Source organism: Mus caroli, chromosome 13 (genome assembly GCF_900094665.2).
Source record: "Mus caroli chromosome 13, CAROLI_EIJ_v1.1, whole genome shotgun sequence".
In the NCBI taxonomy this organism is placed as follows: Eukaryota; Metazoa; Chordata; class Mammalia; order Rodentia; family Muridae; genus Mus; species Mus caroli.
Genome location: NC_034582.1, coordinates 44,042,873 through 44,061,277, shown reverse-complemented (window position 1 = coordinate 44,061,277; position 18,405 = coordinate 44,042,873). Strand labels below are relative to the sequence as shown.

Sequence of the window (18,405 nt, the reverse complement as noted above, 5' to 3'; positions counted from 1 at the left end):
CTCAGACACACTCCCTCCTCCACCTCTCTCAGAGGTTCCTACCTGGCCTGAGCTGATAGATGACAGAGGTGGAGTCTGGGGTGAGTGAGTGGGGGAGGTGAAAGCTAGCATGGAAGCGACATAGAAGCTAGTCACAGCTTTACATGTCTCTCTCAGGCTGGATCTATGCCACACTCACCCCCGTGGACTGTCTGGCCTTCGCTGGACATTTCCTCCACAGCCTCAGTGTGGAGATGCAGATGAGGTAGGTTGCTCCTACAATGCTGTCCAGCCTTGGACCAGGTTGCCCAATGGGCACCTTGACCAGACTTCTGGGCTCAGCCTGTGGGTTGCTATGCTCACATCTGTGTGTTGAGGGGAAGAGGGGTAGGTTCCATGCTCTGGGCTAGGAACAACCTAGCAGTGGTTTGGGATCATGAAGGCTGTTGTCACCTTTCCTGAACGATGGCCAGCCTCTCTAGTAACTACAGCCAACTGCTTCCACCCATGGTGGCTGTCACTTTGGGTGACATCAAGCCCCGGGGGTTGGGAGGGGGAGCCTGAGCTGGCTCAGTAGCCTGGGCTCTCCCTTGCATGGTCTGTTTGAAGCTCCTGCCCTGACTAGTTCTTTCCTGTGGCTTCCAGGGCATACGAGGTGGAAAGGAGGTTAAAACTTGGCAGCCTGACTCAGTTTCCCAACTTTGAAACTGCCTGCTGGTACATGGGAAAGCACCTATTGGAAGCGTTCAAAGGTACCTGTCACTCCAGGTTGGGCGACTTGAGCCTGCAACCCTGGTCTAAGGAATATTACGGCCCTTTATGAGCCCTGATCATGACCCCTTAGGGCACAGGCATAAGAAGATACCTGGGGGGTTGGTATAAGTTCTGATCCACTAAGACAGGGCTCAGGGTTCCTGGACAGAGACAGGAGAGACAACTGACGTGTTTGGGATCCTGTTAGGTAAGCTTCATATGAAATGGGAGGAGATGGGAGGTCAGCCTTTCCCCTGTAGGGCAGGTGCTGGGTGGGTGGGCACCCCAGATTCCAAGGAGAACCGTTGGCAGTTGGGCGAGTGGTCTGGGGGCAGTGGCCTCTGGAAGGCCTCTTGCTGGGGCAGGCTAAGCAGACACCACACTAACTAACCTATTGTGTCCTTCCCAGGTTCTCACAAGTCTGGGAAACAGCTGCCCCCACACTTAGTTCAAGGAGCTAAAATTCTCAATGGTGCTTTTAGGTCATGGACGAAGAAGCAGGTAAGAAGCAGCTCACAGAGTGTGTTTGTCTGAGGGGACAGGGGATGGGTGGGGAAGATCCCAAGGCTGTGTCCTGTGGAACACATGGTAGACACTCCCTCCAGGCTGGCCTAAGCTGGTCTGCTAACACTAACCATGGTCTCCTGAGGGGTGTCAGACAGATGTAGATTGCCTGGGTCAGCCTGGGGTCACTGGCCCCAGGGCCAGATTCCCCCAGGAGTTTGGACAAGGAAACTTCCTGTTAACCTGGAAAGGGCCGAGAGAGTCCCAGGAGGCAGCTGGTGCGATGGCCACACATCTGGATCCGGACAGGAAGTACTAGGGATACAGTTGTGGCTCTTGCCACCCTGCAACCCTGCAGCCTGGTGTGGGTGCAGCCTCTCAGCTAACAACCTGCATTGTAATCTGGGCACCCCTTTCCTTCCTCGTCTTTTCCCAAGATCCTGTGCATGGCTCTCCCCAGCCTGTGGGAGCTGCTCCTTAAAGACCGCAGGATGCCAGCTTGTCCTTTGCTTCCTCTCCCTGCCCAGGTTGTGGCTGCAGAGGAAGAAATGGATCTGGCTTAGTCTAGGGTAACCTTGTGATATTGTTTCCTACTACGGCTCTCGCTCTTCAGAGCGGACACGTGCCCGCTTGCTACTTGAGGGACAAGGGGTCAGAGAGAACAAGTGGGAGGCTCGGAGGACCTTGAGGCAGAGGCCAGGGAGGGAATCATGTCCATGGCCTGTCTTCACCCATGTGTGGTCCTGCTAGGTGGAGACAAGCCACAGGCATAGTTCCCTCCCTTCTGGGGCCGTCCTATGACTACCATCTCCTTGAGACTCAAAGCTGGGATAGTTCAGGGGTCCTTCCCACCTCAACCACCTGATCATAAAGAGAGCCAGCTGGCTCACATCCACTCCACAGCCAGTTAGCTAGGGGTGGCCTCAGGGGAGGCCATCTTGATGCGTTTTCCACTAGCAGAGGTGGCTCACAGAGAACCTTGTTCTGGGGCGCTGTCCCATGGCATACCATGCCTTGCTCCATGGCAGCTGCCCCTCCCCCCCACCCCACCCCCACCCCCGGGGTGGCCCTGGCCTTGGCTGGGTAGACACAAAATGGCTTAGGCACTGCAGTGGCCAGGTTGACACTGACCCCACGGTTCCACAGGCTTTGGCAGAGCATGAGGACGAACTCCCAGAGCACTTCAGGCCCTCACAGCTCATCAAGGACCTGGCCAAAGAGATCAGGCTCAGTGAGGTAAGGCCATGCCAGGGTGACAGGCCCCTAGGACCAAGGGAGCCTGCTAGGGAGATGTCTCTGCGTTAGTAATCATGCCCGAGGCTTGGAGAGATAAGGGGAGAAGGATGGAGAACCTCAGGTCCAGGCTTGGAGTCTGAGCCTGGAGGAACCAGACCCAGACAGCCTCCTGAGCCTGGAGAGGACAGAAGAGCCCCAGGAAATTGGGGACTGGAGGACTGTGGTCTGGGACAGTATGAGTGGGCTGTAGGGATGTGTGAACATTTCTTGATGTTACTGGATGGTGTGATGAGCCATGTCACTTGACAGTGTGCAACAACTATGAACATGTCACATGGTGTCAGCTGTGTGTGCCTTTCTGGGCTGCCCACCTCTCCCAGCATGCCTGTGTCCTGGCATGGTCTAGAGGGAACATGAATGACCCTCTCCTTTTCCCATCCCAGAATGCCTCCAAAATTGTCCGACCTGAAGTAAATGCTGCCGCCTCCTCAGATGAGGTCTGTGATGGAGACCGGGAGAAGGAAGAACCGCCATCTCCTGTTGAGACTACCCCACCTCGATCCCTCCTGGAGAAAGTGTCCAAAAAAAAGACTTCCAAGACTGTGAAGATGCCCAAGCCATCCAAAATTCCCAAGCTCCCCAAGTCCCCCAAGCCCCCCAAAACCCTGAAGCTCAAAGATGGGAGTAAGAAGAAAGGGAAGAAGTGCAAGGAGTCAGCCTCGCCCACCATCCCCAACCTGGACCTGCTTGAGGCTCACACAAAGGAAGCGCTGACCAAGATGGAGCCACCGAAGAAAGGGAAGGTAGGCTCCTGAGCTCCTCCCTCACATGCTGGGACATTGGAGCCCCTGTCTTGGGCCAGACCAGAGGGACAGCTGGGATAACACCTCTTTGCTCTCCTTTGAGGCCTGCTATAGGGCAAGGTCCAGAGAGGACTAGGGTCCAGGCTCTGCCTATTGATGAATCTGCCCAAAGTTTTTCCCTGCCTGTGCCAGCCCTAGGCCTGCACATCCAGGCCCAAACCACAGGTAGATCCTGCAGAGCAGTGAGGCCCCTGGAGAGGGAGAGAGAGAGCACAGAGGTTTTGTGCTGTGGTAGGGGTAGCACCCAGGTGGGCCACTGGATGGATGCAGGCCAGAGGTGGTGTTCACACAGAGCCCACCCTGCTTAGTTTCCCAAAGTACTAGAACCCACCCCTGTGGCCAAGGCTCTGAAGATACACAGTGCATCTGTTTGAGAACACTAGGAGAAGGCAGAGGTTGGGAGAAGGGATTGTTATAAGGGCCTGAGCCCCTGTGGACAGGGAGAGACAGGCTCAGTAAAGGCTCTTACCAAACCTGTGAGATTAAGGACTCTTGGCTGTGAGCTCCTTCCAGGATGAGTACACTGCTCTCCCACATTTTGGGGGCCATCCTCATGGCTTGTAATATTCCATTGGTGCTGTTCTTCTGGGGAAAGGAAGGAAGGAGGGAGAGGGGAGTGGATGTGTTATGGTTGATGGGTCAGTGGGTCAACTGATAGACAGTGGGTAAATGGATAGAGATGGATAGGTAGGTGGATGGGTGGATGAGAGATGGGAGACTAGATGAACGAATGGGTGGGTGGATGAGGGAATGGATTGATGAGCTGTGTGTGGACCAGCAGGAGTGACTGGTCTCCTCCACTGTCATAACCCCAGCTCACTCCCCTTCTGTGTCTTTCTACCTTTGGGTCACGGCTACCTCTGTTTGCAGACCCCAAAGAGCGTCCTGAGTGTTCCCAATAAGGACACAGTCCACACGCAGAATGACATGGAAAGGCTGGAAATCCGAGAGCAAACAAAGAGCAAGTCAGAGGCCAAGTGGAAATACAAGGTGAGGGTGGGTGTGGACCTGTGCCAGGGTGCGTCTGCCTGTCCCCAGAGCCATGAGGAAAGTCTGTGTGAGCCTGGAGTTACACGACCTCCTGTAAGCCACCCTCTGTAGACAGTGTCAGTGTAAAACCAAGCATGCCATCATCTCCATGTCTTCCTCCGCTGCCTTTCATCTCCTCTGTGTCCCCATCCCCTGAAGCTGGGCAGCCTTCCCAGGGCAGGTCATGCATGCAATGGTAACAGCTTCCCTGGGCATGATCTGGTCCCCAGTTATACCCACTAGCATGGGTTGGGACACTAGCCTCTCACCCCAGTGGCTTCAGGGACAACTTTGGTCTTGCTTTCAGAACAGCAAACCTGACTCATTACTGAAGATGGAAGAGGAGCAGAGGTTGGAGAAGTCGCCCCTGGCTGGAAACAAGGACAAGTTTTCCTTTTCTTTCTCCAACAGAAAACTCCTGGGGTATGTGAGAGCCTGGGCAGGGCAGGGTAATCATACAGTGTCCCACATCACATATGTGCCCCCACACTGTGCACAAATTCCATACTACACATGGCAAATGCTGTGCACCGCCTGGTACCACACAGGTACCCACATCCATTGCTTGCACACTCTTGTGGACATTCCAAATCACGCTTGAGTCTGCATGCGGTGTATATGTGACATCATACGTGGCACACCACACACACACACACACACACACACACACACACACACACACTGCATCATATACTCCACCAACACTGTTTACACCAGACATGCATCCCCTATACACCATTACACACACACTTTGATGGGAATATCACCACATGCCCATTCCATTCCATTTGTAACACATCCACCCCACAGGCATCTCACATCCTACACTCCATATATGCTTCATACTACGTGTACATATGCATGTACACACATGTACATCCTATGTCACAGACACATCACACATACATACCACACTGTACACCTGGTTGACACCCTCGAGTGGCTCTTTTTCTGAGACACTGATCTCACTCGCCACCACTGTGTTGTGTGGAACATCCTTGTTTCTGTTTCCAGAACAGTCCGAGCTGCAGGGACCATAGAGAGTACAGCCTCAGTCTGGGCCAGCTAGGCAGCAGGGAGACCCTGACAGTGGGGCTGGCGTGAGCTAATGCTGAGGGTATGAGGGAGGGCCAGGACTCAGCGCCTCTGAGCCCGGTGGCCAGTGGGGCAGGGCAGGGCACACCCAGAAGGTTCATGGCTCCATATAAGCTTATGGCCTTAAGTGATGGGTGCCATGGGGAGGGGTGTGTGGATTTGGGTGCTGAGGACCTCAGGAGAGAGTGAAGGCACCAGCTTAGGAGCCATGGGAGCCTCAGCATGGCCCTGCTGTCTTGGTTCCAATTGTGGATGGGAAGAGTGACCACCAGGCACGTTTGTCACACCCATAATCCCCACACAGTGTAGGTGACAAACGTGTCCTGCTGAGATAGCCCCGTTGCCTGCAGGAGTGGGGAGCCTCTGTTTCCTTTTCTGAGAAGGGAGGAAAAGGACTGTGGGTGATGGAGAGACAGGTCTGGGGCCCCTAAGTGGATGTCGTCAGCCAGCCGAGTGGAACCCACGCAGGCCTGGTCTTGCTATCCTGATATGATGAGTTTGCTTCTGTAATTTCAGTAGAAGTGTCCCCGAGAATGTCCCCGAGAAGCTTTCCAGTTCTATGACAAGGCTACATAGTGTAGAATATGCAGGCAAAATGAATGAGGCACTAGAGCTGTGTGTATACAAGTGTGCACACGCGTGGTGTCTGTGACCCAGCTTTAAGACAGCAGGGTGACAGCCTTTCCTGAGACTGCTGGATGCTGCAATGGCCTGTTGTGCTGTCTGTCAGCATTGCAGGCCTTCTGTTCAGCTTGCTGTCCCTCCTGTTGAGAAAAGTATGTCCTGAAGACCTAGGGAGGTCCAAGCTAGACCTGGGGAAAGCAAGACTTTCCCTAGCAAGAAGAAAGATACACAGTATCTCATAGCCCAGTGCAGATACACTGTGGCTCAGACCTGAAGTGCTATTGTTTTATGTTTTTCCCAAAAATAAGTGTGCAGAAAAAGACACAAGAGTTGGCCCTGTTCTCACCTGAGACTTGATTTAAACTCTGGCAGTCTGGAAAAGAGGGTTGTGGGCTATGCTTGTCAGAACCAAAGCACATTCTTAGATCTTTCTCTACAGTGCATGACTGTGTATCCTGGGCCTCATACCAGGTGACATGGAGCAAAGGAGGAGGCTGTAGATGAGAGGATGTCCCTCTCCATAAGCAGACTTCCCACAGTGGAAACTCAGGGCTGTAAACAGTCTCTGACCAGCTGCTTGCCTTCCAATATCCTGATATGATATGAGGGTCTATGATCTGCTGGCTTCAGGGCCCTGGGGTCCCACTGACCTATTCCTACTACTCTAGCTCCAAGGCCCTCAGGCCCCCAAGCAGCCCTGGTGTGTTCGGCGCCTTGCAGAGCTTCAAGGAGGACAAGGCCAAGCCCGTGCGCGATGAGTATGAGTACGTATCAGATGATGGGGAGCTGAAGATAGACGAGTTTCCCATCAGGAGGAAGAAGAGCGCCCCCAAAAGGGACTTGTCCTGTGAGTCTGGTGGGTGTGGGCAGGGGGTTCCAAGGGATCTCCGCCGACCCCCCTGAAGGTCTCCACTTGACAGTTATCCACTATGCTTTCAGTCTTGTTAGACAAGAAGGAGGCTCTCCTCATGCCCACCTCAAAGCCAAAGCTGGATTCTGCGGTATACAAGGTGAGCCTCCCAGCCCCTTCCCACAGTCCCTGAAGCACGCTTGTGCTTGATGTGCAAGGACATCCACCCTCCTGCCGTCCATGGAATAAGAGGGACATGGTCTTGCTCAGTCCCTGGCACCAGGCCTAAGGAGATGCTCCTTTGGTCCTGCCCATGGGAGATAAATGCACCAAAACGTGTCCCCTGGTATAGGAATGGCAGGGAGTGGTTCCCCATCAGCTGGGGTCTTGTAGTAAGATGACCTCCAAGGCTGTCTTTCCAGCAGAAAAGGATCATGGCTGAGGTCTCATGTTTCCTGGGAAGCCCAGGAGGAATGTACCAGTCCCCTGAGCCACCTGCTGGGATCAGCTTATCCAGGCCAGAGGTTTATAGTCACAACACCCTGGTTGGAAATCCTGGGGCTTTCTTTGGAAAAGACCCCAGGGTGTGACGGTGACTTCAACCTTCATGGTTTTGAGGACCCTAGGAAAGGCTTAGCACCCACACCTGTCTCACGAGGACCTCACCCATAGCGTGAACCTGAGACTACCCTGTAGCAGTCATCAGTACAGAACTCTTTAAAACTAGTTTCCCCATGGAGGGACCTGCTCCCCAGTGCCCTGCCCTGACCAGCTGCTCTGCCCCTGGCTCCGCAGAGCGACGACTCCTCTGACGAGGGCTCTCTGCACATCGACACGGACACCAAGCCAGGCAGAAATGCCAAAGTGAAGAAGGAGAGTGGGAGCTCTGCGGCCGGCATCCTGGACCTGCTGCAGGCCAGTGAGGAGGTTGGCGCGCTCGAGTACAACCCCAACAGGTGGGCCCTGGCTGTGTCCCTCAGCACTTGCAGAACATGGCTGCCCCTGGGCGCAGACCCCGCCACACAGTGGGATGCAGACAACCCTAGCCACTGATTGCTGAGAACCGGGCTTTCAGAGCAGCAAGGATAGGCTTCCTTTGACTCCTTTTTTTTTTTTTTTAAGATTTATTTATTTATTTTATGTATATGAGTACACTGTAGCTGGACAGATGGTTGTGAGCCTTCATCTGGTTGTTTGGAACTGAATTTAAGACCTCTGCTCGTTCCGGCCAACCCTGCTCGCTCCAGTTGGCCCCACTCGTGCAGGCCCAAAGATTTATTTATTATACATAAGTATTCTGTAGCTGTCTTCAGATCTCATTATAGGTGGTTGTGAGCCACCATGTGGTTGCTGGGATTTGAACCCTGGAGTCAAGAGCAGTCAGTGCTCTTAGCCTCTGCGCCATCTCACCAGCCCATTCTTTTGATGGCCCCAGTTAGATTCATGCGTTGCTGACTTGGGTTTGAAGCACTTGACTATTGTTTATCTCTCAGTGAAACTTTAGTGGCATTTCCAGATGTGGCACTGATAGGTGACTGATGGGGCACAGCCTTCTCCCCCCACCCCAAGACCCTCCACGACACACTTCAGGAACAGTAGTGTCCTCTCAGCTCTCTAGTCTTATGACAGCTTCAGACTTTAACTGGATAATTGGGGAACCTGAGGCTTAGGGAGCTTAGACAGCCATCCCATGGCCCACAGCTTGGAGATAGCAAAGGCAGGCCCAGGCTCTGGGCTGACCTCACACAGGGGCCCAACTTGGGGCTACTAAAGAGTTGTTGGGTGCTGGGCTATGTCCACTTGTGTGTGCCGGTCCCTCATTTGGGAAGAACTCCACGGGCCCGTCCAGGGTTCCTGTTCCTTCATCTGCCGGAGCTGTTTTTAGATGACTGCCCGAGGCAGCCGCTCACCCTGACTCTGAGGCTGCTCCAGCAGGTGGAGGCCTAGGTCAGGCCTCCTCGTAGATGATGGGAGATTCTGGGAAGGCAGATTAAGGGCTTGATTGAAACAAGCTTTTGCTGAATTAGTTGGCCATATTTCATTTCATAGATTACTGTTTTGAATGCAATATCATGTTCACAGCCACCCAGCCTCAGGCATGGTGGGAGGGGTGTGCATGGTTCTGGGCTCAGAGTCCTGGCTTAGCCTGGCATGATAGAGTGAGAGTTTTGGTGAACATATGGGGGAAGCCTGGCTGTGGCTTCTTCTCATAGGAGCACCTCCATACTCAAGTCTGTGATGCTGTGCAGGGTGTCACACAGTCTCTGGTGGTGGGGATGCCTGACTTCCAGGAGAATATATGTGCTAGCTAACACTTCAGTGGCTGACCTCAGAGTCTCAGAGACCCTCAGTACCCTGGATCTCCCATGACCTCAGTGGAAAGGCCTGGGAAGTTGGAACCAAGGGTGAGCCTGGGACCACCCAGGATGACGGCAGACAGGACCAAGAGCCTAGGCCCTCGCCTTGGTACCCAGTTCTGGGTGCTGTGGAGGGAGAACTCTGGGTGGTGTGGAGACAGAACACAGATGGGGGTATTTGAGTCCTTATTCATGAGGCCAGAGGGGGCTGTCTGCTAATGAGAAACCAGAGCTGCCGTGGCCCCGTGCCCCAAGTCTGGGGAGAGCGCTTTGCAGACCCCACATGTGTCCACACACGTGCCTCAGAGGCCAGCCAGCTCCCGCAGCCCGCCGCAGGCAGTTCCTCTCCCAAAGTCTCCCGGTTGGAGCACAGGTCAGTGTTTGATGGTCCATTTGCACTGTTTTAAGTACTGACTGTTTGGGAAAAAACAGCTGAGGAAAACGGAGGAAAATATGTTAATTTCCTGTGGCTGGTTTTGCTTGGTGTTTACCGCCATGGGAAAAGGAGGGGATTTAGGTATGGTAATTGGAGGATTAAAGTATTATTTTCCATGCTGACTAGTTAAACTTTGTTCACTGATTCTCCGGCAACCTTGTAGATAGCCGGGCCAGCTGGGTCTGGGGTCACCCAGATGGCGTGAGTGGGAAGTTCATGTCCACATGGGTTCTCATGGGGGTCCAACCTCAGGATTTAGGACCCTGGCGGTGCATGTCTTGGCATGTCCCTGTGGCCTGGGTTGAGGACAGGATAGAGTATTGCACCTTGAAGGTATTTGTTCCTGCCCATGCTCAGTGAAGTCCCCAGACTAGCGCAGCTGGACAGCGCCAGGACAGCTGCTGTCCTGTGAGACACAGCCCTGTATTGTGCACAGGGCAGGGCAGGCTAACGAGGGAGGCTCCAACATAACTTGCTGCAGAACTCAGGGCTGTGTGACTTGGCCTGCCATTATGGCTTTGGCCTGGGAGGCAGCCTTCAGAGAGGGCTGTGGAGCCACTGGCTTCCCTCTCCTTGGGCTCAGGAAATGTCTCTCGGTCCATGGAACATTGGCCTAGGAGATGGCTTTTGTCCAAGCTTGCCTATCCAATCTCAGTGAGGCTATTCCATCTCTCTGACTCTGCCCCACCCCACCAGGGCCTTCTCTAGAACCTTCATTTTCTGAGCAGTAGCTTTCCTAGGTCCCTGTTAGAGCTTCTACCAGGGTCCTTCAGCCTGTACATAAGGAGGTCGTCCAGCAGCACTGTCTCACATATGGGCCATCTTGAGCAAGGAAGGAGACATGGGGGGGAGGGGGTCGGATACTGGGCTGGAGGGGGTACTGTGCTGGATGGGGTACTGTGCTGGAGAGGGATACTGTACTAGAGGGGCTACTGTGCTAGAGGGAGTACTGTGCTGGAGGGGGTACTATGCTGGAGGGGTACTGTGCTGGAAAGGGTACTGTGCTGGAGGGGGTATTGTGCTAGAGGGGGTACTGTGCTGGAGAGGATACTGCTGGAAGGTGATACTATGTTAGTGGAGGATACTGTGCTGGAGGGGGTACTGTGCTGGAGAGGATACTGCTGGAAGGTGATACTATGTTAGTGGAGGATACTGTGCTGGAGGGGGTACTGTGCTGGAGGGGGTACTGTGCTGGAGAGGATACTGTGCTGGAGGGAGATCTCTGGCTGCAATGCCATATGCTGCCACTGCTGTTCATCACCGTGATTCTGGTCCTGAGCTTGCCATGAGATTATCTCCCAACATAGCTTCTTTTCAGAGGCTCTGACACTTTCTCCTGCAAAGGTCTTCCTAGAAGTGCTCCAGGTATTTGGTTGTAGTTTGCAGGTATCCAGGATAGAACAAGGGAAACGCTGGAAACTAAAGGGGTCTCAGGAGAAGAGGTACCATGGAGTACAGGGAGGAGACAATGTGCCTCTAGACCATGACCACCTAAGTGGCTCATGTAGTAGGTGTCCCTGGCACTAGTAGTGTTTTCTAGGCTGGGCTCATCTGAGTTAGAGTGAATACCAGAAAAATCCCCAGAGGGAGCTCCCACAGGGTCAGGTTCTCACGGTAAGCTCTCTACCTGGGCATTGTGCAGCCATTGGGAACCTGTGCCGCTCCCCAACTCAGACTCTCCTGCCAGGGCCTAGGTGTGGGTGTTTTTAAAGCTGTCCAGGTGGTTCTTGCCCAGACACCTGGGAAGCCTAGGCTGGAGGAGGTGACTGGGCTGGGCCAGCACAGGGCCCCGAGGAAGCCAGAGCTGGATCCTGTCTGAGAGCCTGGTAACCCCTGGGTTCTTTACAGTCTAACAGCATCCAGGCCTCAGGTCTGTGGACTGACAATGAGCACTGCTCCCTGAGCCCAGTTTGGGATGCTCTTTCTGGAAGGCAGGGCACCAGTGTACCCAGGGGGAGATGAGGGTGTGGGGCAGTAGACAGGCGCATTGCTAGGAAAGTGCAGAAAGAGCATGGCAGCCAGGACTTGGCAGAGGATTACAGATGGAGCCCTGTGGTCAGTCCTTCATGGAGGGACCCAGGGAGTGGAACCTGGCTAAGCTGAGGCATGGCCGTGCCTAACCAAGAGATGTGTAGATACAGATAGAGATGTGTGTGTGTGTGTGTGTGTGTGTGTGTGTGTGTGTGTGTGTACACAGGTGTACATGGTGAGGGTACAGGGCTGAGTACAAGTGTAGATGAGGGTATGTGCAGGTGTACACAGAGCTGTGGGTGCAGGCACAGCTGTAGATGAAGGTGTAGGCAGGATAAGGGTGTAGGTGTAGGTGAGAGTGTAGGTGTAGGTATAGATGTGATGTAGGTATAAATGGGGGTATAGGTATAGATAGGGGTGTAGGCGTGGATGGGGGTGTAGGTGTAGGTATAGATGTGGTGTAGGTATAAATGGGGGTATAGGTATAGATAGGGGTGTAGGCGTGGATGGGGGTGTAGATGCATGTGTAGATGGAGGTGTATGCACATGTAGATGCGGGGGTGTAAATACAGATGAGAGTGAGTACAGATGTAGGTGAGTGTGTGTGTGTGCAGGTAGAGGTGAGGCACAGGTATAGGTGTGGGCTTGGTGAGTGTGTGGGTGTCGATGGAAGGTGTAGATGAGGGTCTGGATTCATACTTGGATGTGCATCACCTTGGAAGAGTGTGTCATGGGAGAGATGTGGGGACTCCTTGTTCTCAGTGTAGGACTGCGGAGAAGGAATGTCCCTTGCCAGGACTGAGGTCGGGCTGTGGAAGCTGGACCTCAGGCCAACTCAAAAGATGTGAGAACTGTTGCATTGTGGTGCAAGATTTTATCCCATCTGCCTTCTGGTGTGTGTCCTTATTCTACCCAAGGCCTCATTCCCTCCCTGGAGTGTGACTGGGTGTACAGAGGGGCCTGCCAGACCTTCTCCACTGTTAAGTTTCCAGCCCATATCATTCTGTTAGCCGTTGGCTGCCTGAGCCAGCGAGTATACAGCCAAGGGCTTTGGGCTGCAGTTACAGCACCTTGGACTGCAAACTGTGGGTTGTGGGCTCTAGTCTGTGGTCCAAGTGTCCTGGCTGTGGGCCAAGGGCCATGGCTGAACGCTTGTTGTTTCTCTCTGTCCCCAGCCAGCCCCCTGCCTCCCCCAGCACACAGGAAGCCATTCAGGGAATGCTCTCCATGGCCAATCTGCAGGCCTCTGACTCTTGCCTGCAGACCACATGGGGCACGGGGCAGGCCAAGGGTGGCTCACTGGCAGCCCATGGTGCCCGGAAGATTGGTGGTGGCAGCAAAGGCACAGGCAAGCGCCTGCTGAAGAGGACCGCCAAGAACAGTGTGGATCTGGAGGACTACGAGGAGCAGGACCACCTGGATGCCTGCTTCAAGGACTCAGACTATGGTGAGTGCGGCTGCAGGGCAGGGCTGCTGCCTGTAGGGGGCAGCACTGACTAAGAACATGCCAAAGAGGCCCAGGAGCTACAGTCAGGACTGTAAAATCCATCTTGGGCTGGGGTGTGGTGGTTCACACCTTCAATTCCAGCACTCTGGAGGCACAGGCAATGTGATTCTCTGTTCTGCACTTTGGGCCAGCCTGGTCCACGTAGTGAGTTCCAGGGCTATACAGTGAGACCTTATCTTAAAACAAAATACAACAGTATCCTTTGGAAGTCTGTCATTTTGTGGCCTGGGTAACTACCACCATGCTCCATTTGAGAATATCTTTCTTATAATGAAACTTTGTCCCCATCCACAGTTTGTCCTTCCCTAGCTTTGGCCATTTGTCATGTACTCTGGTCTCCGTGGATCTATTTTGGACATACCATCTAAGCAGATCGTATAATGTGACTTTTTGGAGGCCCGTGCATGCTGTGGCACATGCCAGGATTTCCTTCCTTTCTCAGGACTTCAGATAGAGTGGCATCAGACTGGTCCCCACAGTCTCTCACTCGCTGCTGCAGCAGCAGCCTCCAGAAAGACTGCATCTCACAGGCTCCCGAAGCCAGCCTGGGGTGGGGGTGGGTGGCAGCCTGTGAGGCCACTGTCCTGCCTCAAGTGGACGCTCTTGCTATGGCAGCTTCAACTGCACAGCAGGTCTGAGAACCTAAGGACAGATCTGGGGCCACCACTGGGAAAGGTCATGGGGCCACCGCAGCACCACCCAGGGCCCTCCTCAGGCCCGGCTGCACTTGACCACTCAGGGGCTGATCTCCTATTGCTTCTTCCTCAGTTTACCCCTCACTGGAGTCTGACGAAGATAACCCTGTCTTCAAGTCCCGGTCAAAGAAGAGGAAAGGCTCAGACGATGCTCCGTACAGCCCCACAGGTAGAGCGGGGCTGGGGGCCTGATATGTGGCCATTGAGGACATAGGTGTGGCTCTAGGCATTTCCTGGGAAGATGGGTCGGCTCCCCACAGGGCCCTGGCTGTGGCTCTGCTTGGTGTTTTGGGATCCCCGAACCTAGACCCTCTCTCTAGAACTTTGTCATGTGAGGCCCCTCCTCTCCACTGTCCTCTGTAAGAAGATCTAGGAATGGCACCCAAAACATGAAGGGGTAGTGAATGGGATCAGGTCTGTCCACCTTTCAAGTCCCCCCGCCTACCTGGCTTCCCTCGCCCAGTTTGCTGGACCTCCCATACTGCCGCACAGATACTCCAGTGTGGCACCATCCTGGGGAGAGCAGATGTGGTGTGACTTCCCATCCAGAGTTAGATGCTCATGGTACTCGCAGACTCAGAGATGGTCTGGGATGATTGGGTCACCACTTACAGAGCTGATTCATTGGCCTTTCCCTGGTCTCTTCCACAGCCAGGGTCGGTCCATCGGTGCCAAGACAAGACAGGCCTGTGCGTGAGGGGACCAGAGTGGCCTCCATTGAGACGGGGCTGGCAGCTGCTGCAGCCAAGCTGTCCCAGCAGGTGAGGAGACGGAAGGGTTCTTGCAAGAGGAAGTCTCCACTGTGTGAGCTTAGTCTGACCTCTAGAAACCTCAGCCATAGTCTCTGTGTCTCCTGCCAGGCAGGAGAGTGGCTCCAAATTCCTAAGCAGGTGTAGGGGAGCTCATGACCCTTACCCCAGATAGGCACCTCTCACTCACATGGTACCCAGGATGCCCTCGTTAAATGCCTCTGGGGACTGCTCCCATTCCCAAAAGTCCAGGCACTTTTAAGTGATACCCATAGGCAGAAAGAAGCTCTGGCTTGTCTCCACCTCATCAGATCCTCCCATCCTCTCCCCTCCTCTCCCCTTCTCTCCCCTCCTCTCCCCTCCCAGCTTCCTACCTGGTGGAGGTCTGAGCCCCCTTAAAGCCTGCATCTGGGTTGGGGCAGAGCTGTCTGTGCCCCACTCTGATGTACGTGGGGCAGCTGATGGGCCGCACCCCTCCATACTTTGTTCTTAGGAGGAGCAGAAAAACAGGAAGAAGAAGAACACCAAAAGGAAGCCGGCTCCTAACACTGCCTCCCCCTCCATCTCCACCTCTGCCTCCACCTCCACGGGTACCACCTCGGCCTCTATCACCCCAGCATCCACCACCCCGGCCTCCACCACCCCAGCATCCACCACCCCGGCCTCCACCAGCACAGCCAGCAGCCAGGCCTCACAGGAGGGCAGCTCACCTGAGCCCCCACCTGAATCACACAGCAGTAGCCTGGCTGACCACGAATATACAGCAGCCGGCACATTCACGGGGGCCCAGGCTGGCCGTGCCTCCCAGCCCATGGCCCCTGGAGTCTTTCTCACACAGAGGCGGCCTTCTGCATCATCCCCCAACAACACTGCTGCCAAAGGTACCGCTTTTGCCCCGTTTGCCCCTGCCCTTAGTGAGCACACTGCAAAGGGGATTCTGGCTCCAGGTCATCAGGGGCTGGACGTCTGAGACAGTTATGTCCGTGCATCTGCATGGCCCCCTGCCCTTCCTATGAGTGCTTGCTGCTGGTCTGCTTAGTCATGTGAAAGACATAGGCTGACGTCAGGAGATTCCAGCTGAATAGAGCTCACTGATTACAGGACCGGTTCTCAGCTCAGGGCTCTGGCTCAGGCATTTGCCACAAGTGAAGCAGGGTGTGATCTGACCCAGACTGGTGGATTAAGCCCCTCTGTGGGTTAGAATGTCACACAGGCCCTGGAGAACCCCTGTGGCCTCCCTTATCCCGCTGACCTATACTCCAGCCTGGTCAAGTTTCAGCGGCATGGCTACCCACAGGTGGTACTTGAGATGGCCTTGTTGCTGGGGTGGGGCCTCACTTCTTAGCCATGCCATCCTGAACCAAGTCCACCATGGTCCCTACACCTCTGAGCACATTGGGTCCATGGGGGATTTCTAAACCCTGGGCTCTCAGCCTAGCGGGCTGATTTTACAGAGGTGGGCGGGGCTTAGGGGTCATGTGGGATCCTCTCCTCCTGTGGCTATCACTCTTGGTCTTTTTAAAAAATAATTTCTCCCCACCTCTGTAGGAAAACGTACAAAAAAGGGCATGGCCACCGCCAAGCAAAGGCTTGGAAAGATCTTGAAGATCCATCGGAATGGGAAACTGCTCCTCTAAGGCTTGGGAAGCCAGGATCCTTCTGCTCTGCTCAGGACCCCCGGAGCCCCGCTACATCCGCCCCTCCCAGGACGGTGGCTGTGCCGCCTGGCCCAGGGAGGGCCTCGCCTCCTACCAGCCACCTCTCCCCAATGCGAGCATCTGTCCCTTGAGCAGGTGGAGTGAGCGAGCGAGCGGAACATGGCCGTCCCTTGTTGTGAACACGGACATCCTTTCTCGAGTTGCTCAGAGTGACCTGAAAGTGGCCCCGCCGACTTAAGGATCATTCTGGTTTCAGGACAGCCTCCAGGCTCCCCATTGGAGCCTGGTGACCTCTATGGCTCTGCTTAGGAGCATGAGGCCTTCAAGGAAGGTGCAGTGAGCCACGCTCACCAGCCCGAGTCCGAGCTGGCCCCAGGCTGGCAGCCTCCAAAGGCGTAAAACAAGGCAAAGGACACAGAAAGGAGCTGTGGGGTATTGAATGTCCCCACTCGCCTCTTCCTGAGCGAGGCTTACAGCACTTGACCAGTGAGGAAGAGGTTACCCCAGCTCCCTGGCTGGCAGGTAGCAGGCTAGGTAGTGGGTGTCACACACATCCCAAATGCCTAGGGACATTTGGGCTTGTCAGGACCCACAGTTAGGTTGGTGTGTTAGTGGGTTGGAGGAGCCACTGTGGGGGTCACAGGGGAAGGGTGACAGCTCAGCCACGTCTTCGGGTCCGGGGGACCCAGGCTAAGCCACGTGGAGGGGCCCCACTCTGGAACAGCACTTCTAGGCCAAGGCACCCTGCCCTGAGTGGGCAGACAGGTGAGCAGGGCCACAGAGCTGGAGCCAGCACGGCAGCGCTTGTCTGAGCCCCTGGGTGGCGTCATGAGTGTGGGCCATCTCAGGTGGCGGTGTCCACCCATCGACACGGAGGGGCTGGGTTTGTTTCTCAGGCAATCCTGTATTTTCATTTTAGATGTATTTCCGGAAGCATATTTTTCATAGAATGTAGCGTGTAAATAGCTTTTTAAATGACTTCTTTTTTACAAGAGCAAAAGTATCTCTAGGAATTTCTTTCTATAGAGTCCTTCATTAACCTTTATACGAGTTTTTGCTCCCCCACCCCCTTCTCTGATGGATGGTCGGGTTCTGGCCCCCACCCCCTTTTCTTTCCTTTCCTTTTGTTACTCCTTCTTATTTTCCTCTTAGGAACTAAGGTATTGCCTGAAAAACAACGGCGCCTGCGCGGCCTTACACTCCGCCTCTCAGAGCGGACAGTACAGAGGCCCCTCCCACTCGCCCCGAAAGCCGCGTCTCCAGTCTCACACCAGCTCTTCGGTCCTCTTCCTTGTATGGCGAGGGTCGGGGATGCAGTTACTTTGCTAGCACCTTGTGAAGTATTTGTGTTTCGTGATGCTGTAATTTATTAATGTTTGTAGCTTTTTATATTTGTACATTTCTTATGAGGTTTGTTTCTACACCCGTTACCCGGATGTGTTGTCCACGAGGAGATGCAGCTTGGCGGAGGCCTTATCCACTCCCACTTGACCTGTTTGGAGGGACGCCATCCCCAGGGCCCGGGGCTGGGAGAGGGGCATCGTGCAGGCCCCAGGCTTACTCAGAACTGGTGTTTTTAAAAGTTTTCCTTGACCCTGTCCTTGTGAACATTTCTATAATCTTAACCCGGGCATCAAGCTGTTCTCTCTCTTTCTCTTTTTAATTTTATTATTATTTTGGCGACATGTACATTTCTAACAAAGTTTATCGTGGCTATTAAAGTGTTCTATTTCCCAGTTCATATTACTCTTGTATCGAGTCCATGAGGTCTAAGGCAACTTAGACCAAAGTTTTAAAAAAGTAAAAATATTTCAGGTTTTGTACAGAGCCATGTGTCTGTCGTGCTTGCCGCCCCTTCCATCCTCCTGTCACCCGTGGGACACATGACGATGGGGCCAGCTGACTCCAGCAGGCTCTGACCAGGTGCATCCTTGGGTAGGGGGCATTTCTTAGCCCCCATTGATGTCTGTAGTAAGCCGACGAAGCCGCCCTGCCTGAGACAACTCACTAGAGTGACAGGCGTCCGTCCGCTATGGAGATGGTGGGACAATGTCGTAGGCAAGGCTGAAGGTGTATCAGTCCTGTCTGGGGAAGAAGAT

The 18,405-nt window shown here is 54.2% G+C and overlaps 1 protein-coding gene across 2 annotated transcripts in view; it reads left to right on the top strand.

Moving 5' to 3' along the window:
* The window catches only part of Phf2 (PHD finger protein 2), a 68,915-nt gene extending 50,782 nt beyond the window's left edge, over positions 1-18,133 (top strand). For both annotated transcript variants that reach the window (XM_029468261.1, XM_021180212.2), the window contains exons 8-22: positions 157-244; positions 625-731; positions 1,142-1,233; positions 2,383-2,472; positions 2,916-3,275; positions 4,206-4,325; positions 4,672-4,787; positions 6,752-6,930; positions 7,023-7,093; positions 7,729-7,889; positions 12,873-13,144; positions 13,973-14,068; positions 14,551-14,660; positions 15,142-15,529; positions 16,197-18,133. In XM_029468261.1, coding sequence (XP_029324121.1) covers positions 157-244; positions 625-731; positions 1,142-1,233; positions 2,383-2,472; positions 2,916-3,275; positions 4,206-4,325; positions 4,672-4,787; positions 6,752-6,930; positions 7,023-7,093; positions 7,729-7,889; positions 12,873-13,144; positions 13,973-14,068; positions 14,551-14,660; positions 15,142-15,529; positions 16,197-16,285 — 2,339 coding nt within the window. In that variant the 3' untranslated portion in view covers positions 16,286-18,133. The remainder of the gene's footprint in view (positions 1-156; positions 245-624; positions 732-1,141; positions 1,234-2,382; positions 2,473-2,915; positions 3,276-4,205; positions 4,326-4,671; positions 4,788-6,751; positions 6,931-7,022; positions 7,094-7,728; positions 7,890-12,872; positions 13,145-13,972; positions 14,069-14,550; positions 14,661-15,141; positions 15,530-16,196) is intronic.
* Positions 18,134-18,405: the final 272 nt, after the last annotated feature.